Source organism: Heterocephalus glaber, unplaced genomic scaffold, assembly GCF_053883595.1.
Source record: "Heterocephalus glaber isolate CG9 unplaced genomic scaffold, H.glaber_assembly_v1.0 deba00001553, whole genome shotgun sequence".
Classification (NCBI taxonomy): domain Eukaryota; kingdom Metazoa; phylum Chordata; class Mammalia; order Rodentia; family Bathyergidae; genus Heterocephalus; species Heterocephalus glaber.
This window is the reverse complement of record NW_028258344.1, coordinates 11,845,608-11,870,861: the sequence shown is the minus strand read 5'-3', so window position 1 is coordinate 11,870,861 and position 25,254 is coordinate 11,845,608. Positions and strand designations below refer to the sequence as shown.

Below are 25,254 nucleotides of genomic sequence, written 5' to 3'. Positions count from 1 at the left end.
TTGTTGCTTCTCAAGTACCTTAAGACTCCTCATAAGGTTATTTATTTGAGCTTGCTCTGTTTTCCTAATGTGAGAGAGTCTACAGCAGAGAATGATTAGATTTGGAAATTGGCAAGTGGTGCTTTGGCTATAGTACAGCATATGTGGTGTTATACAATAGAAGAGTTTTCAGACAACCCACAGAGGATTATGAATTCCAGGTGTAAGATTTTGGACTTCATTCTAGGACAGACTGAATTACCATTGAATATTTTATAGCTGAGACATGAAACATTAGAACTATGCTAGCAGCTAAATTTGAAAATAGGAAGTTCAGGAGGAGACTAGCCAAAATAATCTAAGCCTGAATAGGACAGTAATGGTGGAAGGGGAGAAGAAAACATGGATCTTAAATGAGATAATGTGTATCAAATCAAGAATACTTTTAACTATTCAAATAAGTCAAGAAAAGAAAAGAAAAAGTATGTCAGAGGTTCACAAGATTGCCTCAAGATTTTATGATTTACTGAGAGGGCTCATAGGACATGGCATATAATTTTACTGTGTTAAAATTTATTATGTAAAGAAAGTACAGAGCAAGATTGTCAAAGGAAAAAAGTGTATTGGATAAAGTCTGGAGGAAATCAGCTTATACTTTAAAGAATTCTATCCCAGTGAAGTCATCCTGAATGCTCTCAACTCTTCCAGCATCAAATTGTGAAATATTTATTAGAGACTTAAGGCCTAAGGAGTTTATTGGATGTTGTTATTTAGACCCTGTGCCTGGCATGTGCCAAAATTCCAGAGTTCCAGAAAGAATGTTGGTTCAAATTGCAAATCCCTAACTGGAGAGCTGGTTCTGTATAATCCATTCTTTTTGTACAGTTTAGACCAGTAATGGCGAATGTTTTAGAGCGTTCAGTGATAATGAACAGCCCGCTGTGGCACATGTGCCATAGGTTCACCACCACTGGACCCTGTAAGCCTCTAATCAGTCCTGGTAATAACCCTCCCAAAATACAGGATCCCAGGTGTCAACTGAAGTCCAATCTTGAAAGTAGCTTTTTCTAAAATAGGTAGTGTCAGGCCTACTATGTTTTTTACATAGATCGTCCCCCAGTTTTTGAGCCTGCCTAGATTAGGTAGATGATGATATTATTGTAGAGTTGAATCATATTGACAGATAACTTGGGGGAAAACAGCACTAATAATTTACTTTTTTGTTGTTGTTGTTACCGGGGATTGTACTTGGGACCTTGCGCTTGCAAGACAGGAGCCAGAACCACTGAGCTAAATCCCCGGCCCTACTAATAATTTACTTTTAACATACTGATTTTGACTCTTAGGTTGGCCATACATGTGGAAATGTTTATGAAATATGTAATGGAAAATAGAACTCTAGCCAAAGAAATATCAAGGCAAGTGCTATAGATGGAAGTCATTCTGTTACTCTTATGGCTCCAACTATTTTTATCAAGTAGAAAAAAATATAGAGACTTAGAAAGAAGCCATGATATTGACAATATGAATTAAGAAAATAAGAAAGAAAAGAATACCTCATAATCAGGGAAAAAGAAAAACAAGCCCAAGCATTCTTTAAAAATCTAATATTGTAGATGAGGGTTTGGCAAATTGTGCCCTGTGAGCCAAATTGGGCCCACTGCATATTTTTGTAAATAAAGGTTATTGTAATACTACCACATTTATTTGTTGCCTATTATGGCTTTTATTACACCTAAAAGTAGAGCTGAATAGTTCCAATGGAAACTGTTAAGACTTACAATGTTTGCTATATGGCCATTTACAAAAAAAAAGTTTACCGACATCTAATGTAGATAACATAGACTAGGAAGTGAAAGTTCTTTCATTTTTCTGCAAGTTTTTTACTTAGAAAAATTTCAAACCTACAAAAAAAGATCAAAGAATATAATGATCACCTGTGTGCCGTTTATCTGGATTCAGTTATCAGTTTTGGTACATTTGCTTTATGTGTCTTTTAATACACAAACAACACACATACATATATATCTTTGCTGAACCATTTGAAAATTCATTGTATGCATCATGACATTTTGCCTCTTAAATACCTCAACATGTATTTTCTACAAATAAGGGCATTATTCATACATACCCGTAATTTCATTTTCTTTTTTTTTTTTGGTACTGGGGATCGAACTTGGGACCTTGTGTTTGCGAGGCAGGCGTGCGAACCACTGAGCTAAATCCCTGGCTGTAATTTCATTTTCACACCTAAGAAATTAAAGAAAAGGTGTATTTGAGGGCATATAAATGATTCTTAGAAATAAAAGGAGTAATTCCTCTTAAATGAGAGAGAAGATTTTTGGAGTTGTCAGGGAACTTTGTGGTGGTGTAAGATAGAGAAAGCCTATTTTAAATTAATTCTTAGCTAAGTAGACAATGGAGGTCATTTGTAGAGGGGAGTGGAGAAAGGATCATAGGTGGAGATGTAATTGGGTGCAGAGAAATCAGAGTAAGTGCCTTGAAGACTGTTAGGAATGCAGTTTCTGATAATTATTACTAAATTTCTTTGTGATTCTAAAGAGTTCTCTGCTGTATATAAGCATTTGTTACATGTATATACATATAATAAAAACTATAATAGTATCATGCATATCAAACATTAGGAAAATGCTCTACAAGTTATTCTGACAAAGCAGCTGTTTGATTTTGTGTGATCTCCAGTTTCCCAAATGTATTTTATTACTGAATAATTTTTTCATGTTAAACTTGTTAATTGCAAAATATGCTTTGCTATTATTCAGCTTACTCTTGCAGGGTGTTCTAATTTCAAGAGCAAAAAACAGCTTCAGAGTAGAGGAGCCAGAAGCTGTTACTCCTTTGAGTCACTCAAAACTTGGAGAGATGTTAATCAGTTAATAACAAAATTAGTAATAGCAATCACTTACTGAGTACCAGTTGTATTATGTGTTGTGTCTTTGTGTTTTGGTTATTCCTCATAAACTTCATTTTCTCGGTGGCTAATGAAGAAATGGAGGCAAAGAAAGAGAAAATAACTTATCCAGCTAAATGATAGAAACATGATTGAAACACATATTTCATATTCCGAAGTCTTTCCTCCCCATAGCACAGAATGTTTTCCATATCCCTGCTTATAGTGTCCATTGGTTGCATGAAAGGAATAGTTTCCTGCCAGATAGCTGCTTAATTGTGACCATAGACATGTATATATTGTTTTTTAAGGTAATAAATGTATTACACCTTGAGTAGTTATGGAACTTGGTACAGTTTCCATTATCTTTATTTGTTCTACTAGAAGTTATTTTGTTTCAGTTTGTATTAAATACAAGTATTGCTCTTCAGAGTGACAGTGAAAATCATCCAGTGGTATACAAGCTATGTTGTAAAGAATATATGTTACTCTTAAAAAAAAAAAAAAAAGCAGTGGAGCTCATGATAAAATAAATTTTGGAAATACTACAGATTGTATATTCCCTTTGGAGTGCTCAGTGCATATTAGCACTTTAAAGGCTATAATAAAGAAACCTGTTTCCCATCATCTCCCAAATTTACTTGACAATGAGGTATTTTTCAAGGAATTTCTTTTAACATCTCAAGGCATTATGATTCATCAGAACTCAGTTTAATTAAATGCTAATGTAGACTAAGAAATAAGCTGCTTTGGCATATCCTAGATAGCCTGTCATTGGCTGAGTGTGTTTTATTGCCAGAACAACTTAAGGATCATCTTCAAAAGTATGCCAGATACTTAACTTAATAGTAAATATGCTAACCTTTAAATGGTGCCAATACATATTTTATTTCTCTTTTGCCACTATTTCATTTTAAATATGTTATGCTTCTAAACACACTTTGGTTAAGTTAGATATATTTGCATGTTTTTTATTCTTACTGTTTTAGATATGGGAGAAGGGACTACTATCAATGCAAGTACAGATGGCAACATTGGAACTATAGAAGATGGTAGTGACAGTGAAAATATTCAAGCAAATGGAATTCCAGGAACACCAATTTCTGTTGCATATACACCATCCTTACCTGATGACAGATTATCTGTTTCTTCCAACGATACTCAGGTATAAGTGGGTTTAAGTGGGTGGGGACAGATTTATGTCCACCAACATCTTTTTGTAAATCCGGTTTATGATTCTGGCTGATTTCAGTTTGTGGAAGTAAAGAACTCCCCCACCCGCCTTCACTGATATAAATTAGTGCAATTTATTCCCTTCATATATTGATACCTGCATTTCCAGCTAAGGTGTATCTCATCTATGTTCACATCCTCCCCACTTTTCCACTTTGAACTGCCATTTTAAGAGAACATTCTTACCACATATTTTACAGGATAATGATAGTATAAGACAACAACATTTAGAAATTTAGGGAACTTCATCTTGACTTTTGTTTAGGACTACAAAGAAATCAGTACTGTGGTAATCACAGGAGTTCTTTATTCTTTCTCTGTACTTTATGGTCTTATCTGTATCTTTTAACATAAAGTCTTCTAGAAGGCCTTTTGGATAGGTATTTTGTCCATGGTTTGTGCTAATTTTTTGTCAATAACAGTATGAGATGGGTAAATTTTAAGAATTTATTTGGTGACAAGGAAGGACTATTTTAAAAGAATGCATTTTAAAGGTGTTATTATTATTGTGTATGAGAATGGCATATAAGATTTAAGAAAACCACTGTGGCAAATTAGTCATTCAGTTCCTCTTCCAATAGATGGGGTGGGGAATATTCCACCTATTAGTTAATTGAGTAAAATATACTAGAAGGCTGAAATTATTTTACCCTGGAAAATATATTTATTTTCATGGTATATTAACTTGTTTAGGAATCTGGAAATTCTTCAGGACCTTCACCTGGTGCTAAGTTTTCCCACATTTTACAAAAGGATGCCTTTCTAGTATTCAGGTCATTGTGTAAACTATCAATGAAACCACTGTCAGATGGACCACCAGATCCAAAGTAAGTCATAGCTGTTTTGCTAAGAAATAGACATTTTTCAGCTTGAAACTTACTGTTAAGAGTTTGAATTTTCTTTTGCTCTTCTTGTGCCATACTTTAAAATGTTGGGGAGAGGTATTTTATTTTTTTAAAAATTGTTGCTGGGCATGGTGACACACCCCTGTAATTCAAGCACCCACAGAGGCTGAAGTGGGAGGATCACACATTTTAGTCACACCTGGGTAACTTAGCAAGACTCTGTCTCAAAAAAAAACCCTAAAAATGAGCTGGGAATGTAGCCCAGTGGTAGAGTATCCCTGGGTACAATCCACCAGTATTGCGAAAAAAGAAAAAAAAAAGGCATTTTTGTGGTTTTCTCCTGCCTTGATGGCTTCTAATTGCTGTGTACAGTATGGTCTGAGTTAGAGGACTTCTGATTATTAACAAACTGTGTAACTTCTCAGAGAAGTCCTTATAAATCAACCTAACATTTTTAAGAAAAAAATGTGATATTGAAAAACAGTTCCAAAGTTGCTGGAGTAGATACCTTACACTATTTCCCAAAATGACAGGACAGCATGATAAATAGTGCCCAATACATAGTAGGTGCTCAGTAAACATTACTGAATGAATAAATAAATGTAAAATTTTATTTCTGTATTATAAGTAACTTCAGAGTCAGTTGTAGCCCCTTCTCAATTCATGCTAGGCTTCTAAAAACTATGAGCCAAAAATTTAATAAAGCTTAAAGGAAATAAATCTTAAAAGTCATAATGAAAGGCAATATGTATGCATTAAGGCCTGACAGAATGCTGAAGGAGACACCTTTCTCTGTTGGGAGATAGGCATCATTTGTCTAATTCCCATCAAATACCATGTGTGATTAAAAAAAATACAGTGAATGTTAACATTTTAAAAATAACTACAATAAAGACATTGCCATTAAGCTCTCTCCCTGCCAACACACTTAGCATATCATTCTTGCCACTTTCTGAAGCAGTTCTGGAAGTCCACTTTCATTAGTGTCTGTAGTTGTGCCATCATGGCTACCTAGATGTTCCAAATCGATTGAAAACATTTACCATTCCTGGTGATTTTGACTTTGACAAAGAGCCAGAAGATTCACAGTGCCAGACCTGGTGTGAATAAGGTAGATGAAGGCACAACTTAATATTTTTATAAACCTGCATTTTCATCAGATGGCAGTTGGCAGCAGCCTTCACTGTATTTTTTTATCACATCTCATAAAAACACTTGTGAAAGAGGACTTCCAGAACTGCTTCAGAAAGTGACAAGAATGATGAAATAAATGTGCTCAAAGTGAGGGGGAGTATTTTGAAGGGGACTAATGACCACATGTCTTTCATTGTAATCATTTTTTTTATTTAGACACCAAATCTTTTGATCAGCCCTTGTATTTTAGTTTAAACCCTAAGGAAGTGTCATTTCTGTGAGTCATAAAAAGTTGTTTTTCAAGTGTAACTAATTACTGCTTGCAGTTAAACTCTGGAGTTTTAAGAGTGGCCTGCCTCTCTAATGTTGCAGTAAAATGTAATATAACATGACAACTTTAGGAGAACTTCCTGGAGAAAGAATCCTTGGAGAGAGTAACTTTAAGAAAAGGATATTGAGATGGGGGAGATGTAAGCAACACTGCTTCAGTTTTTAAAAACTACAGTGTTAACTGTGCGTGATGGTACATTCCTATAATCCCAGTACTCTGGGAGGCTGAGGTAGGAGGATCATAGATCATAAATTTGAGTCCAATCTGGACAATTTAGCAATTTGGTGAGGTTTTGTCTTGAAATTAAAAAAGAACAAATGGCTGAATATGTAGCTCAAAGGTCCAATCCCCAGTACCACAAGGAACGGGGATTATTTTGAGGAAAAATGTAAATTAGTTAATCCTCATACTTAGTGGGTTTAAACCAAGTATTAGGGAAATTTATTTTAAGGCCTTCTTAACTTGCCAGTCAGGATTTTGTTTTGTTTTGTTTTGTTTTGGTACCAAGGATCGAACTCAGGACCTTGGGCTTTGCGAGGCAGGCGGTGGAACCACTGAGCTAAGTCCCCGGCCGCAGTCAGGGTTATTAAACTATTGGAAAGGCTGAAAGAGGTAAAATTTTAGGAGCTGTTCTTTTTCCAAAAGAAAAAAAATTTTTTTTAAATCTTGAATTTTGGGGGGGGGGGCTCAAATTCAGTGAGTTTTCCTAGTTATATAATTTTCTTTTTGTCTTTGCTTCTCTTTATGTTTTCTGATTTTGCTAAGATGATATCCAGGAACTATTCTTTAAATTTGAATCATAATTTCAAACTACCCCCATGAAAAACTGCAGAAATGAATTTCCAGCCTTGTTTGTCTATTACAAGTATAATTTATTCCAGCACTTGGGAGGCTGAGGCTATAGAATCGCTGTTAGTCCACGGCCAGCCTGGGCTACATAATGAGTTTAAGGCCAGTTTGAACTACATTTATGGTGAGACCCTGTCTCAAAAAACCAAAATAAATAAATCATGATAGTCATTTGACCACTTCTTTATTATAAATGACTGAACAAGAATAAATAATTTAATTTTGGGGCCATGTATTGTGTTCAAAGCATTTTGTTAGGTGCTGCAGATACAAAGATAAACTATAACAAAAACTCAGATGTTAGAGAATGGCAAGCTGCAGTATTTAATTACTATAGGAATTGAGCCAAAAAAGATATGCATCTGAGTTAAACTTGAAAGTACTAGTTGTGTGTAAGTAAGCCTTGGAACACTAGAACATGAAGACTAGAATTTGAAAGTCTTTCACTATTTCTAACTTGATTCACTTAAGCACTCTTTTTTTCCTTTTTGTACTGAGGGATTTGCCACTCATAGTCTTAGATTCAGAGTAATAGCCATCTTGGAAACATGACTATGTAATAAGGAGCTATGATATTATTGGCTCCAGTTTTGTTTGAAAGAAAGTAGTGTGTTTTCTTTTTTCTAATACCAATTTACATGAAATGAAGTATCCCTTGCTAAATTTACTTGGATCCTTGAAATAATTGATAATTATAGTCATGAAAATTTTAAGTTGGAAATAAAGAGCAGTTAAGTTTCCTACACTATAAATGTGACTGAGTACAGTATTTGGGATAGAATTTTTTAAAAAAACAACAAACCACTAGTGTGTTTGCGGCCTGCATTTGAGTATTGCTTGGGATCAATCTCCTTGGTCTGTTGACCCTTTTTAATGGGATAAAAATTATATTTGTAAATCTAATTAAAATTCTAGATAGTAATAAGCATGACAGTATATTATCAGAAAACTAAATTAAAATTTTAAGCTAAACATTTATTTTTTAGCTTGTCATTACAAAATAATTTTTTTAAATGTTCTCAAAGCCAGTATTTATTTCAAAAGAAAAAACTTTAGTCATTGAGAAGGTAAGTTTGAAATAGTGCTATAACTTGTTAACACATTCAAGTTTTATTGGTGTTCAGGATTTTTGAGTAGGATAACTAGGAAAAACATTATATGAAACTATTATATGCTAAAGATAGCACTTAATTCAAGAAAGTTTATGGTGATTTCTAATGAGATATGTAATTGTAAAAGAAAGAAGCAAAGCATGTATCTTCAAATTATTTTTTCTACTGGAAAAGCAAGTTGATGTTAAATATTTATGAGGTTTCTTCCCCCATTTGAAAAGTTTGTGAAGTTTTGTAGTAGAAAGGAAGCACCCTCTGTTAGTGGCTAAGCTTTTTCATATACTGTACTTTTTGTTTTTCTAAATGTTGATGAGTTTTTCTGTTCTTCTCCATTTAAAAAGTTTGTGAAATGTGGTGCCAGGATAAATCTTACTATTGCTGTAATGCTAAACTTGTCCATATACCTTGCTTTCTTTTTTACATTTTAGGTCTCATGAATTACGATCCAAGATTCTTTCATTGCAGTTACTTCTATCCATTCTACAGAATGCAGGACCTGTTTTCAGAACAAATGAGATGTTTATTAATGCTATTAAGCAGTATCTGTGTGTTGCACTCTCAAAAAATGGAGTCTCGTCTGTTCCAGAGGTTTTTGAGCTTTCTCTTTCCATATTTCTTACTTTGTTGTCAAATTTCAAGACACATCTGAAGATGCAAATTGAGGTATGTTCTGTATTTAGGTCTTAAAGTTTAGGATGCTATTGGATATATTGTTTGTTTCACGTTAAATCAGCTGTCTTTAACATGCTGAAAAATTTTCCAGAATGTGAAATGTATGTGTGTTCTTGTGTACTTCTTTTTTTAATTCATCCATTCAGCTAGCATGTGTCTGTGAAGTACTAAGCCCCAGATAAGTTCTGAGAATTCAAAATGCAGACACTGGTCCTACCTCCACAGAACTTACACTAATTGAATGAGTGGTTGTAGCTTTCTTGAATTAACTTCATCTTCACAATAGTTTTGCCATTGTGTACAGTATATGGTTTATGGTAATGAATTTGGCTTTTAAAGAAAGTTCCAAATGTATACTGAGTCTACATGGCTTTAAATCATTTAAATATTAAGCACTTCATAAAAGAGTATCATTTGGGGGGTTATATTTAGAATATTTGAAAAGTTAATTTTTCTTTGTACCTTTTTTCTAACATTTATTTGTATATTTATTCTTAAAGTTTTCTCCCAAATCTTTGGAAATAGTATAGTAGTCATGTGGTTCTAAAATATTTTCAGAGATTTAGCAAAACTAAATTGGAAAATCTTCCAGTTATGTCTACAAGTATTATGCAGGTGTTACCAGTTTCTGGTCTTTTGTTTTCATGTTCAGATAATTCAGAACTTTATAATTTGCTGATTTAGATGCATTTTTCAACTCATTATTAAAATATTTTTGACTGAGAAATTATGTATTTTAGAACTACCCATTATTATGTCAGTTTTAACCTTCATTTTATGTTTAATATACTGTATATGCATGTTGCATTTTAATTTTTACCCTCATATTTAGTCCCAGTACAAGACATAATAAATTAGCTCAGGAGAAAGAATAAATTATTTTCTCAATTTTTGATGATCAGAGCAATCATCCTTTTTTATTAATGCTCTGTAATATCTATCAGAATCATTTAGAACATTTTTATGGGAATGAAGCAGAATGACTTCATATTTTAAGTAAAAACTTTTTAAACTTGGGCCATATTTTTGAACAGCAAACAACTTCTGGTGCTTGTACGTTGTCAAGATTTAGAAGTTTGGTATATGTCTTATGAAAATAATACTAAGCATTTAGGAACAGGTGCTACATTTAGATAGTCTTTTCCATTATCTTTAGGAACTACAAATAAAGTCTTTAAAACAGATTTTTAGAATTTTTCTGTAAACCCTGAAATCTTTCATTTGATGATGAGACATTTACATTGACAGAAAATATTGAAGGTCTTTGTGCAGCCAGTTACTTACAGGTTTTTGAACACTGAGATTCCTATTGTAATTACTTGGCTGTGTTGCAAATTCTTATGGAACTAGGTATCATAAAAATAGTTGTGATTATTATTTTTCTGTAAAATTGAATTTAAAAGGAAACAGTGGTAAGAAATTTCCTAATGACTCATAGGTGGTAGAGTCTCATTACAAAATTGTTTTAATAATGTTCTGCTTTTTAAAAAAAGGTTCGGTTTATTTCACTGTCCATTATCACCCAAGGGGAGATAAAGAGGATAATGAGAGATAAGAACATTTTTGAAAATATTAAACATATTCAAATTCAAAATGAATTTTGTTGCACTTGGCAAAACACATTAAAAGTGAAATTTGCAAAACAAAATTAAGATTGTTGTAACATGAAGAATTACTTTGAGAGTATTGAGTTTTTATAACATGAATTTTCAGTGTGCATTGAATTATTTCAGAAATTTATGTACAGCTTTTTAAGAAAACATCTATTTTATAAAGACAGTTTCCTTATCATAGTTATTATTCTACATGTACATATTAAGTGTTCAGGGAATCATTAAAAGTTTGATTTTTGTTTTTTGTTTTAGAACTCCTGTTTTTAGGCATGGTGTATTACAATGATAGCTGTTTGCTTGTTAGTACAGTGTGATAAACCATACATAGTAGCTGAAGGTTGGATTTTTTTCCCTGCCTCTTCAAATCTGTTTTTGAAATTTATTCTGTAAATGAGAACCAGGCATGGTGGCACACACCTGTAATCCTAGCTACTCAGGAGGCTGAGGCAAGAGGTTTACAAATTTGAGGCCACCATGGGCAGCTTAAGAAGATCCTGTCTCAAAGTAAAATAAAAAAGAGCTAGGGGAGAACCGGGGATTTAGCTCAGTGGTTCTGCCACTTGTCTGGCAAGTGCAAGGCCCCAAGTTCGATCCCTGGTACCAAAAAAACAAAACAAAACAAAAGAGCTAGGGGTGTAGCTCACTGGAAGAGTACTTGCCTAGCACGCATGAAGTTCTGGGCTCAGTCTATAACTCCCCCCTATGTACATACTTGTGCATGCATGTGTACACACAAAGCAGAACCAAAGTTCCACACATGATTCATGGCACCATTAGGGTCTCTGATCTTTTCATGGCACCCATAGAAAGAAATACCTAACAGCTTCATTTATTAAGCAGTTAAGTTTAAACAACTTAAGCTAGTGTCCATTAAAAAAATAGTACATACAAATTAAAAGAAAAATGTTTTCATTTTATCCTTAGCCACAGTTCATAACTGCTGGGTTACGTGTAACTCTTTGACAATGTACAGCTTCTTTGACTTTTGAATCAGATTGCACAGTACCTCCTGCCTTGCTATTCTTCATCATTTCCTTATGTATACTTCTTTTTTATCATAGCAGCTAACAACACCTAGGTTTGTAAAGATAATGATGTCACTGAAAGGATGGTAGTGTGATCTAATTGGAACTGTGAATAATCTTTCAAGGTATCCAGCATATGTACTCCTTGCTGAATTTTTCCTCAGAAATTCTCATTGCACTTCTGTGAGTTAGCTGCTGCACTCTGGGGTGACTTGATGTATTGTTTGAGAAGTGTGACCATATGGCCATAAATATTTATTAAATGCCTACTTATGCTCCATGCAATGCAGACACAATGCTTAGGAAGAAAAGCCTGGTCCCTGAGCCAGAAGCGGTACCATATGTCACTTGGGAGACTGGAGCAGGAGAATCATGAGTTAGAGGCAGGCCACCCTGGGCTGCATAGTGCATCCCAGCCCAGCCTGAACCACATAGTGAAATCTGTCTCAAAAAAGAAAAAAAAGGACAGGCAGACCTGGTCCCTAGCCTCATAGAGCTTAAAGTCCATAGGTCAGTGGTGGTGAACCTTTTAGTAGTATAAACATACAAATGTATTGAGTTTTGTGAAAGAAAAGCACTTTACAAGGATACCTAACCCTTGGGAAGGAGAATTCAGTCATCTTAACAAATGTTACTGTTTCTGTATTCATAATATATATGCTCCATAAATAAATGCTAGTATGTTGTTTTGTTACTTATTTTTTCTTAGGTCACTCTTTTCCAGAATAAATCTGAAAATTCTTAGCTGTTAAATTGAATTTTACTCCATTAGGTTAACTCCTTTATGCTTGATACTATTTGGTGTAAAGAAAAGTGAGAAACAGCTTGTATATAGTTTTTAGGCAGTAAAGGTTTTCCCATTTGTAACTAGTAACAGCATGTAAGAAATACATCTTTTTTTGTTTAGAGTAACAGTTACATTTAAATCTAGGAACAGTCAAGGCTGCCCTGAACTAGAATGTCTGAAAATATAACTGTTGAACAGAATATAATTTATGCCTTTTGAAGAGATAAAGCAACTGAAGCATGAATTTTATTTCATTCAAGAAATTATTGCCCTGAGTAATTCCAAAACTTTGCCTGTTTTATTTGTATCAGCTGTGTGATGGCAAACAAATCAAGGTAAAGCACAGGACTGGTATTACAAGGACAAGTTTAAGTCACTTACCCAAGTTATTTTAGTCCTGAGATTTTGGTGATAGACTCATATAGAGATGAACTCCAGAGGAGCTTGGGTGCTGATCTCCTTTCTACAGGTTGGGATGTTTAAAAAGTAATCACACATCTGAATTCTAAACAGTATTTTAAACAGAAATTTCCCCCATCACAGGTGTTCTTTAAAGAAATTTTCCTATATATTTTGGAAACTTCTACTAGCTCATTTGATCACAAATGGATGGTTATTCAGACACTAACAAGGATTTGTGCAGGTATTTGAAATTGTCCTCCTTTTTTATCTCATTATGAGTTATTTAAAAGGTTAAATAATAATTAGATGCATTTTGTTAAAATTAATATATTGTTACAGATGCTCAGAGTGTAGTGGATATTTATGTAAACTATGACTGTGATTTAAATGCTGCAAATATATTCGAAAGACTAGTAAATGATCTATCAAAAATTGCTCAAGGAAGGGGCAGTCAAGAACTTGGTATGAGTAATGTTCAGGTAAGAACTTTAAAATTTTTTAAATTTAAACTACCAAGGAACATGCATGTGTTTTTCTTAAAGGGTCTTTCTTGTTTTTATTCTATTTACGAATTATAGGAATTGAGCTTGAGGAAGAAAGGTTTAGAATGCTTAGTGTCAATTTTGAAGTGTATGGTTGAGTGGAGTAAGGATCAATATGTGAATCCCAACTCTCAGACGACTCTTGGTAAGGTAACATTTTGAGTTATATGTCTTAAAATTTTTCATCATTTTAAGAAAAACTATTTTGGAGGGTAGTTGCAGATGACATTAATTTCATGACATGTTTATTCATTTATCTGTTAAAAGCATTCCTTATGACTTAAATACTATAACCAGCATTAAAGTTATTACCAATTTAGGGCCAAGGAAGTAGCTCAGTAGTGCCATGCCTGGCTAGTAAGTGGCAAGACCCTAAGTTTTATTCTTGGTACCAAAAAAAAAAAGGGAAAAGACCTCTCTCCCCTCAAAAAAAGAAGTCCCTTAAAAAATTATTCCTAATTTAGAGTTTTGGTTTTTTGTTTTGTTTTGTTTTTGCAGTACCGGAGATCAAACTTAGGATCTTGCGCTTATGAGGCAGGCAGGGCGCCACTTGAGCTAAATCCCCAGTCCTTTTGTTTTTGAGATGGCATCTCATTATATTAAGCAGTCTAGCCTCAAATTCACTGTTCTCCTGCCTCCCAAGTAGCTGGGATTATAGGCATGTGCCACCATTTCCAGCTGAAATTATTTCAGTTTTTAAATTTAGTTATTCTAGCAATATAGCGATTATGTTTTAAGAAGGTTGAGTTATCTGTGTTTGATGTTTACTCACAACTTTGGGAAAAACTCAAAGCTTCAGGGCTATACTAGTGTTATCATAACTAAGAGTCCTATGAGGGAAAAGTATTCCCCATGAAGCATGAGCCAGGAGCAAAACTCCAGTGGATACAAAGCACTGCAACTGAAAAAAAGTCCTGATATGTGCAAACTATACACTGTGCTTTTGTACCACGGTGTGCTTTTTAAGATCATACTGTTTTAATATTTGTGGTTTCAATATCAAAGTATATTGTTTATTATAGCACCTCATACATTATTTGCTTTAAGTAGTTATCTAAAGAACATTGAAATACCTTGTCTCAAGACAATAATATGTTTTCCTTTTCACTTTTATTTCTTTGACAGAATATAGCAGTGTCCTCCCTTACCAGTGGTTTTACTTGACATGGTTTTGGTCATCTGCAGTCAACTGCAGTCTAAAACTGTTAATGGAAATCCCAGAAATAGTTCATAAATTTTAAATTGCCCACTGATTAGTATGATAAAGTCTCAAAACATATCTCTCCATCTTTCTTGGGTTATGAATCATCCTTTTTCCACTATGTCTGTGCTGTATATGCTACCTATCCATTACTCAGTTAGAACCCTTAATTATCAGATAAACTGTCATGGAATTGAGATGTTTATGTTCAGGCAACTCTTATTTTACTTAATAATGACCCCAAAGCATAAGAGCAGTGTTACTGGAAAGTGGGATATGCCAAAGAGAAGCCGTAAAGTGCTTCCTTTAAGTGAAAAGGTGAAAGAAAAATCTCAATAAGGAAAGAAAAGTAATCATATGCTGAAGTTGCTATGGTTATTAAATGCTGTTATTGATTTCTTATTGGGCCTAATTTATAAATGAAATGTTATTATAGGACTGTATGTATAGGAACTATATATATAAGTACCATTGAAGGTTTTAGGCATCCACTAGGGGTCTTAGAATATATCTCCTATGGATAAGGAAGGGACTATTGTAATATACTGTATCAATTTTTCTTCTTACAGGTCAGGAGAAACCCTCAGACCAAGAGATGAGTGAAATCAAACACCCAGAGACAATAAACAGATACGGAAGTTTAAACTCCCTGGAGTCAACATCATCATCAGGAATAGGCAGCTACAGTACACAGATGTCTGGGACTGATAATCCAGAACAATTTGAGGTCCTAAAGCAACAAAAAGAAATAATAGAACAAGGGATAGATTTGTAAGTGTCAGATTTTTAGAAGAAACATTACTGAATATTCCTCTCCTAATTATTTTCTTATTACCACTTTTCAAGAAGTAAAATGGGAGATAATTCTCTTGGATTCAAGAATTCTAAGGGCTCTTTATTCAGCTACCCTTCTTCATTGCAGTGTAGCCCAAACACTCTTTCCATGCCTAGCCTCCATATATTGTGTGCTGTTGATGAACGTCATCCGTGCAGTGCATTGTTCATTTAACACATTTATGAAATTTTCCATTATATTTCCTAATCAGAGGACAATGCAAAAAGTTCTAAATATGAAATTTTTAAACATTTAAGCATTGCTCCTTTCTAGATTTTGTTTCCTCCAGTTGGGTTAAAGTGTCCTACTACTGTTAGTGATTTAGTGATATACTCTGTTATTTATTTCATTTTTATATGTTGATAAGGTAAGATTTCCCTTTCCAACCTGGTTACTGTGCCAGAACCTGATCTTATAAAATCTTTTATTTTCCTCTTTCTTCCTTTTTTTCTTTCTTTTTTATTTTTTGCTAAGTGTGATATAGTCTGGTTCTTGGACTGTTTGCTGTGTGAATGCCACCATGCCACTATTCCACCTTCATTCCTCTTGTCGCCCTCTCTTCTTTCAAAGAGATGCACTAAGGAAGAATGAAATTGCTAGCCTTTTATCACAGGTCTAGCAACTATAAACTATTTTTTAAAAACCTCTTGTAGGTTTACTTGGTTTGCAACTTCCACTTTAAAGCATTTTTTCTGATATTTTAGCCTTGCCTTTTCCTGACCAGGTATCTTTTCGCAGTGTTAATGTGAAAAAAGTGGCAAAAATGCAAGGTCCTGGTAACTTGGAACTCTGGGCCAAGCACCCTGAAGACTGGTCCCCATATTCAAGATTATATACAGTATAATCTAAATATAGCCAAAATATTTTTTTTAAATAGTACTGTGTAACGTCTATAAAAAAGTGCTGCCAATGTATGATAACTGTATGTGAAGTACTTGAGGAGTGAGGGAATAGTCACAGGGCTTCAAAGTTGACTCTTACGTATCTTTCATTCCTTTCAGCCCCTGGACTTGATTTTTTTATGTTCATGTAGCGATTAAGAAGAATGCTTTCCTGGAGTTGTGTGGAGTTGTGTTCTGGTATATCCTCCGTAGCTGTTCCTTTCATGACACCACTGTATCCTGTTTACCTCCTGCCTTTCTAACCATGTCATCTAAGCCTATTTGGGCTGGTGTTTTTTTTTTCTGCATACATCTTAGCATCACCCAGGGTTTTGTCCTTAGCCCATTTCTTACTTTGTATCTTTTCCTAAAGATACATGATCAGGTTTTTTCATGGCCTCACCTATTTGTTTGCTAATATCTTACAACTCCCAAGGGTTGTTATTTTTAACATAAACACCTCTACAGAGATCCAGATTAATCTCTCCTTGTCTATTAGAATCTCCACTGGATACTGCAGTTTGTCACCCTCAGCTGGTCTGTAACACAATTGATTAGTCTCTGTTCAACCGCTCGATACTACCAGAAACCAAAGACAAACAAAATCTGCTTGTTTCTAAATTTAGTATTTAGGCTAATGACCCCAGCATGCTTCTAAATTTATAAACTAGAGTCATGAGAGTTAGCTTAGATTTTTTTCCTCTCACTTTTGGATCTAATTTGTCACTTTGTTCTGTTGATTTTATTCCTGAATATTTTGGCAGTGCGTTCTATTTTCTCCATCTTTTACAAGCTGTTCTTACAAGTCAAACCATCACTACTTCTTGCCTTGACGAATAAAACTTTTTAGTTGACTTCTTGTTCATTCTGCAGGCTCTTTCACATTTAATTAGGATAATTTTTCTTGAGTGAGTTTGTTTCTGTTTCTCCCTTATCTTGCTCTTAGAGAATAAAGCCAAGGTTTCTTGTGATAGCAGATAATACCTTGAGATGTGGCATTGTTGGATTCTAAGCTTCATTCCTCACCATTCGTGTTTCACCTCATTGTTCTAACTTGTAAATTTGTTTATTATTATATCATGCCGGTTTATGCTTTTATATAATAGTATGGGCTCCTCTCCATCCAGGATGTTTTTCTTTTTTCTTTTTTTTCTTATAAAAAATGTAATCAGTTCCAGAATCATATTACCCATCTCAGTTATTAATCACCTCTTTTGCTGTGACATGTTCTTACTTTTTGAATAAATGTTTTTTGTTGCATTTTAAAAATTGATTAGAGTTTCTAGAAACTTAGAGTTAGAGTTTCTAGAAACTGGGGCCATACAAGAAACACTTAATTCAAAAAGAAACTCATAGACTGAAAGTTAAAGGGTGGAAAACAATATTCCATGTGACAGGAACCTGAAAAAAAGCAGGAGTAGCTATCCTCTTTGCAGATCAATTGCATTTCAAACCAAAATCTGAAATACTTGTGGTCGCAAGAATTTCAGATAAGGGACAGTCAACTTGTATGTACAAATCTATTGTGAACATCTGTTTTCATTTCTCTTAAGTAAAAACTTAAGAACAGAACTGTTGGTTCTTAACAATAATACAAGAAATTTCTATATTGTTTTCCAAAATGGTTTTATCATTTTACATTCACATTAGCAGTATTAGAAAGTTCTAACTGGTTCACACCTAAGCTGACATTTGTTCTTTTAAAACCTTTAATTTAATCTCCCTAATTGTTTTAATTATCTTAATATGGCTGTGATTGAATTAGAACTTAACAGGGGAATCATTAGAACAGAACAGGGAAGAACATTCCAGAGAATGATGTGCCCCAGAACCAGAGGAGAGGAAAGACATTTGAAGATTTGTTAAGCGTGACAGGGCAAGGTGGAGGGGGGAGTGACAGAAGGTGAGAGGAGAACCTTGAGTTGAAGGTAAATTACAGAAGCCTTATTCACAAAAGGAACTGTCTTGCTCCTTTTGACACTGGTGTGCGGTTGAAGGGTTTAAGCAGATGTATAGTATCATCAGATTTCTGTTTTGGACTTTGCCAGTGGTCTGAAACATGGACTAGAAGGTGAACAAAATAAGAGATAGGCCGTTTAAGAACTCCTGGCAATAGTCCAGTGATAGGTGATGAGAAATCAAAGTATAATAGAAGTAAGAAGTAAATGATTTGTAAGCACTAAGTGACATTTGACTTGGTTCTTTAAGCATAAGGGAGAGTTCTTCTGTTAATGGAGCCAGTAAAGGGCATGCAGAGGAATGGTCTCTGTCAACTGCATTACGTTTAGGGGATTCTGTCGAATGTATGGGAGCAGTTGAAAGAAGGGGAGATGAGATGAAGCTGAGCTGTACTGAGAAAGGCTGTGTGCAGGTCTTAGTTGATTTGGACTAATGAGCCAAGGCTACTTGAGGATTGAGGATTATATATAGTATATTCAAAGTATGAGATATTTAGTATTCACATCCTTACCAAAAGTTTGCCTACTCTGTGGCATTGTTTCTAATTGTCTGGTGTATCACTGTTGAGGTGGACCAAAAATATACCATACTGCAGGAAAAAGTGTAAAGCGATCCATATCAGCAATAAGGAAGGCTTTCTATTTGAGACTTTTTTAAGAAAACTTGATGCAATGTAATATGTTTGTACTTCATGTTCTGATTACATTAAATATGCTCCTGTTTTCTGAGTGCTATTAGAAAATTAATTTACTATAGTTTAAGACCTTCTTTTCAAGGAATGCAATAAGTTTTTTTTTTAATGTTCCTATTCATCTAGATTTAATAAGAAACCAAAGAGAGGAATACAGTACCTCCAAGAACAAGGGATGCTTGGCACCACACCTGAAGATATTGCCCAATTCTTACATCAAGAGGAAAGATTAGACTCTGTAAGAATATCATTTATTTGGGGAGGTCGATATTATCAAAATATAGTCTATGTATGTATGAAAGCACATTGTATGAAATTAACAATATTTTGTAAAATTAATAGTAATAAAACTGTATTATAAAAAAATACCATTTTATTACTTTTTTGTAAAATTCCTTTTTAAGTTAATAAAACATTATAGCCCCTTTAAAATCTTTTCCTAAAAAGATAAACAATAGCTTCGATTACACATATAATGTATATTTATGTAAGTATGTAAATTTTGTTTATACATTTTCTAGAGTCAGAATGTCATGGTTTTTTTCACAATAAGTACTTTTAGTACAAGTAACTTTTACCCTTCTGTTTGAAATTGTTAGCCTTGTAGTCAAAAACCTGTGGCTCTTACAGATTTTTTGCTTTTTAAGTGGCTGTGTAGCAAATATAATATGCCATTGGAATGCCAATTTCTATTGTTTTTACTTTAGACTCAAGTGGGTGAATTCCTGGGTGATAATGATAAATTTAACAAAGAAGTCATGTATGCATATGTGGACCAACATGACTTTTCAGGAAAAGACTTTGTTTCAGCCCTTCGCATGTTTCTGGAAGGATTTCGTCTTCCAGGAGAAGCTCAAAAAATCGATCGATTAATGGAAAAATTTGCTGCAAGATACCTAGAATGCAATCAAGGGTAAGATTCAGATGATCTTTTGTTTTTTGTGGGGTGTTTTTTTTGCTTTTATTATTAGTGCCTAGTAGTTTTACAAATTACTGGGTTTCAGATGATTATTGATTGTCAGCTATATCCATAACACTGTGGTAAGAAGCATTTCAAAAATACTAGAACATAATCCCCTTCCCACAGAGAATTTACATTGTCTACTACCTGGAAATGACATGACAAATGCATAAAAAATTTTAAAATGAGATAGAATCTAAGTCCTGAGATAAATGGTTAAAGAAAATGTGGTATACATATACAGTAGAATATTATTCAGCTGCAAAGAACAATATATTATTTGCAGGAAAATGGATGTTAACTGTAAATCATCATATTAAGAAAAATAAGCCAGACTCAGAATTTTTCTCACATATGTGGAATCTATTAAAAAAAGATTTTTAAATTACAGATTACACGAAAGTAGAAGAGAGACAAATTGGAAAAGAAAATTGGGGGGAAGGGGCAAAAAGAAAGATAAGTGAAAATAAACAAAGTATGTAATATGCACATATGACTATGTTAAAATGAAACCCAGTATTTTGTATAATAGGCACTAATAAAAGAGTGCATTGAGATTTTAGAATACTTAAATGAAACTGTATAAAACCATAAAGTTTATAACATAATACATTTATTTTTTCAGACAAACTCTTTTTGCCAGTGCAGATACTGCTTATGTTTTGGCTTACTCAATTATTATGTTGACCACAGACCTTCACAGTCCACAGGTATTTTTTTATATATCAGATTAAAGTATGAAAATTAAACATGTTCTTTTGAGTTCAGTAAGTACTAGTTGAAAATTTTATTGTATGTAATTAAACCATTTATCAAATTGGTATGTTAAAATTGTACATCTTACAAAAGTAATTTCTAGTAGTAATTCTAATTAAAAGTATAATAATTTGTATTTGTTAATCTCATGATTGACAGGTGTATAAAATCGATAAATTTTTATCTAAAATGATGTTGACAGGTCTTTTGTATGTACTTGTCACAACATGGAAAAACCCTATACATAAACTGTCTTTTGTTTTAATGTTTTGAACTTGAACAATAGAGGGAAAAGTATGGGACCCATTGTCCAGCCTTTGCAGTTAGCAGTTTATGGCAATCTCGTTTTATTTACATCCCCTCCTTCCCCCAGATAATTTTGAAGCAAGCCCCACATAGCATAAATGTCATCTCTATGTGTTTTACATAGCTCTAAAAGAGAAGTACTCTGCTTACACATAACTGCAATACAGTCACAACTAAAAAAAATTTAAAATTTGCAATTTGAGATTAAACTTTACAGTATAAGGATTTTTTGGTGTATTTTCACACAAGGTAATATGAAAAGTATATGCTAACATAAGGAGAAAGGATTGTGTGTAAATTCACTCTTGTTTTAAACACCAGAGTTGAATAACTATGAATGTACCATAGATGTAGTTGGTTATTTATCATTGTTTTATTTGACACATTGGCATTGTAGTCAAAGCCAGGGCTTTTATTATCTAGCATGATCACTTTTATTCCTGTGGCTTTGTAAGGCAGTCTACAGATAATTTTTATTTAGATGTCATTGTTCCATAGTTTTTAGTCTTATTTTTTAGTTCAAATCATAGAATTTATAATCTAGACTTGCATACTCTTATTTTTTAAAGGCTCTACTTTCAAAGACATTTCTTTTTATAAGCAAATAAGCACCATAATATGTAGCTGTGCCATATGTTCATTTACATATATACATGCTTGTGTCGTTTTGAAGTACACAGAATTGTTAAAACGTTTCTGAACACATAGTTAGACAGCTGTGCCTTGAGAGCAATGTTTTACCTTCAGGGCTGGAGCTCCTGTCTACAAAACATGTATGTGCTTGGGGCCAGTCTGGCAGTAGCAACTGGTTGTTCTCAGACCATTTGTTGTCAGATTTGGTATCATGTGCTGATGTGCAGGCTGCAGTGGTAAAATAGCTTACGAGTTCCTATTAGAAAGTTGCACGTATAATCTTGGGCCCAGGTGATTTATAACTAAGGATCATGTAAACTATAACAAGTGATATCACTTATAATGAATACAGATAACTTTGAAGGAATTTCTTTAAACTAATTTTTGCCATTCTTAATTGCTTTCGAAGTGTAAATTCAGGGGATCTTACATCATTCATGTTCTATAACTAAATATTAATGCTTAGACTACCTTTTCTATATAAGTCAGTGAATTTATTTTTTTTTTAATTTTTTATTTTTTGGTACTGGGGATCGAACTTGGGACCTTGCGCTTGTGAGGCAGGTGGCAGAACCACTGAGCTAAATCCCCGGCCCAGTCAGTGAATTTTTTTAAGATTTGAGGTATATTTAGAATACTTTTTTGTGTGTTTGCATTAATTTTCATCAGTAGTAACAACCAACTTTACATGATTTGAACTCTAAACACAGCTTCATGTAAGCATATGTGAATAAAATTGAAGAGTAGAGTATTTCATAAAAGATATCAAAAGAAGAAAAGTAAATTATGTTTCATACTGCTTCTGAAATCCCACTGTGGCAAAAGTGTACAGTATTCTTTATTTTGGATACCTGAAAACAGTGTATTTTTTACTCATATCTGGGAACCCATACCTAAATGCATAGACAATTAATACTTCATATTTTCTGTCAAGATTTCCTTCTTCTTTCTGATGAACATGAAGCTAAAACATTTTACCATCCTCAGAATTTCCAAGTGATTTTGATTTTCCTTTGCCTCTTATTGGCAGTACTTATGTGGTTTTTTATTTATTTTTTTTATTTTTTATTTTTTATTTTTGGTACCGGGGATCGAACTTGGGTCTTTGTGCTTGCACAGCAGGTGGCGAAACCACTGAGCTAAATCCCCAGCCCCTCTTATGTGGTCTTTTAATAGGTGTCCATCAGAACTTTAGGTAAAATGATTTGTTTACTTTCATATTTTTATAGTGCTATGACTCAAGATGATTTATAAAGTTGTAATATTATAGAGCTTTAGTTCTTTAAATGATAAGTTTCATTTGAAAAATTCCATGGTAATATTTTTACATTTTTGTAGGAAAAGCACTCCTACTACCCTCCCTGACACATTAGAAGGATTCTGCTTGCATAGTAATGTGGACTTAAAGAACTATGTTCCAACTATGTCCTCTGGGACCAGGGATTTAGCTTAGTGGTTCTGCAATCTGCCTCACAAGCACAAGGTCCCAAGTTCGATCCCCGGTACAACAAAAAAAATCAATTATGTTCTGAACATGATGATTCCTCTAAAATTATTTTTGCAAGCTTCTGATGACTTGCTTGAATATTGTGTATTTTAATGCACATTGTACCAATGCGCATTGTCTTTAAAGTTGCTTTTAAATTCTTTTTTTTTTTGGTATTGGGGATCGAACTTGGGAACTTGTGCTTGTGAGGTAGGCACCAGAACCACTGAGCTAAATTCCTAGCCCTGCTTTTAAATTCTTTATGAAAGATGGTGGGAGTATTTAATTAAATAAATATCTCTTCAGAAACATAGGTCTTCTGAGTGTCATCTTGCTGAATTTTTAGAGATACAAACATTTTGCTGTACTAATTCACAAGTTTGGTGAGAGGGCTACTATCTTACAGATTATGCACTTGTATTACCCAGCTTTATTAAGTAGAACAATCCTATTCAGGGTACTCTTTTTGGGGCTTTTTTTTTGGCACTGGGGATCAAACTCAGGACCTTGCGCTTGCAAGGTAGGCGCGGGCGCCACTGGGCCAAATCCCCGGCCCTTCAGGGTACTCTTAGACAAGGTAAAACATTCCAAAAATACTTTGCCCAGATCATTTAGTACCGTTCAGTTGCCTTGATGACTCAGTCATACAAATTTTTACCTGATTTTAAATAATTTCACCTATTTTTATTTTTCTATCCCCTGTTTAGAAAATCAACTTTTATTTCATTGGCAACATGTTTACAATCTTCTGAACTAAGATTTGAATCTTTTTGATTGTATGTTTTCAGTAGTTATTGTGACCCTTCTTAAGAGACTGCTAAAGCTCTTAAGTCTTGGGCAAAAACAGTTATCTATTCTCCCTTCTTATTGCAAATTATTCATGTCCACGTCAGAGCAAGGTAAATTACTGTTTGGAAAATGGATCTTTTCTATATTACTTTAGTTTTCTGTGACTTCCTTTTATCATTTTATGTATAGTTTGTTGAATAGTTTCTACTTCTGCTCCTCAGAGTATTTATAAAATCTCTTAAATAAGTATTGAAATTCTTTTTTTTTTTTTTTGGTACTGGGGATCGAACTCGGGGCCTTGTGCTTGCAAGGCAGGCGGCAGAAACACTGAGCTAAATCCCTGGCCCTTGAAATCCTTAAAATAAGTGAATTTTTATGTTAATTTTTAGGAATTATAATGGTTTTTCATATCTAGGTTAAAAACAAAATGACAAAGGAACAGTACATTAAAATGAATAGAGGTATCAACGACAGTAAAGACCTCCCTGAAGAGTATCTGTCAGCTATCTATAATGAAATAGCTGGTAAAAAGATATCAATGAAAGAAACAAAAGAACTAACAATCCCCACAAAATCAAGTAAACAAAGTAAGTATACAAATCAGTTGAATTGTGATTGTTCAAGGGGAAAACATGGGTTCTTGAAAGTCTTACTTTTTAAAAATAAAGTAACCCCATGTAAATATGAGTTAGAATCATATTTTGTTTAATTTCATAATATACGCTTTGGTGATGTGATTGTATTTTTCCACATCCTGAAGAAAGATAACACATGATTATGGTAACACTAATTTGCATATGTTAGTATGCATTTAATATGTGCTTTATTTAACAGTTGATCTCGTAAAGGATTTGGAGGTCAAAGAGATTATTTGGACAATCTCGATAGTCAGGCATCAGCTCTTTTTCTGACTCACCAGCTACAAGCAACATAATTCTTAATTCTTTTTGTCTGTCATTATACATAAATGGAAACTGGAAATAGAGGTGACATAAGAGATGGAAAAGTTTAGGATCATTGGAGCTGGAAGTGACTAGTTCACAGATTGCAAATTATGACGCTGTTAAGTCCCTAGCTCTGACTGGCAGTAGGAGCCAACTGTGAGTCCAGCTCCATTCTAGACACTCTATACATGTAGATGCTGGTGATTAGCAATATAAACTTGACTATAGGTCATTCCTAATCACTTAGGGTAATGAAAGAATGTAACTGTAATATAGAAAGATTCTTGCCTTTCTGAGTACCTGTACTTGCAAATAAAATGTCAAGTGTGAACAAATTGCAGTAGCAAAATTCTGTTCACAGGAGAGAAACAATAAAG

General features: G+C 33.9%; 1 protein-coding gene across 3 annotated transcripts in view; it reads left to right on the top strand.

Moving 5' to 3' along the window:
- Arfgef1 (ARF guanine nucleotide exchange factor 1) overlaps positions 1 to 25,254 on the top strand; it is a 139,899-nt gene that overhangs the window by 54,507 nt on the left and 60,138 nt on the right. For all 3 annotated transcript variants that reach the window (XR_015442718.1, XM_087190423.1, XM_087190422.1), the window contains exons 8-18: positions 3,880 to 4,055; positions 4,817 to 4,950; positions 8,823 to 9,057; positions 13,035 to 13,134; positions 13,233 to 13,372; positions 13,472 to 13,580; positions 15,206 to 15,407; positions 19,129 to 19,240; positions 19,710 to 19,915; positions 20,589 to 20,673; positions 24,349 to 24,520. Coding sequence is in view for 2 of the 3 variants with exons in the window: in XM_087190423.1 (XP_087046549.1) it covers positions 3,880 to 4,055; positions 4,817 to 4,950; positions 8,823 to 9,057; positions 13,035 to 13,134; positions 13,233 to 13,372; positions 13,472 to 13,580; positions 15,206 to 15,407; positions 19,129 to 19,240; positions 19,710 to 19,915; positions 20,589 to 20,673; positions 24,349 to 24,520 (1,671 nt within the window). In the remaining variant the exon portion in view is untranslated. The remainder of the gene's footprint in view (positions 1 to 3,879; positions 4,056 to 4,816; positions 4,951 to 8,822; positions 9,058 to 13,034; positions 13,135 to 13,232; positions 13,373 to 13,471; positions 13,581 to 15,205; positions 15,408 to 19,128; positions 19,241 to 19,709; positions 19,916 to 20,588; positions 20,674 to 24,348; positions 24,521 to 25,254) is intronic.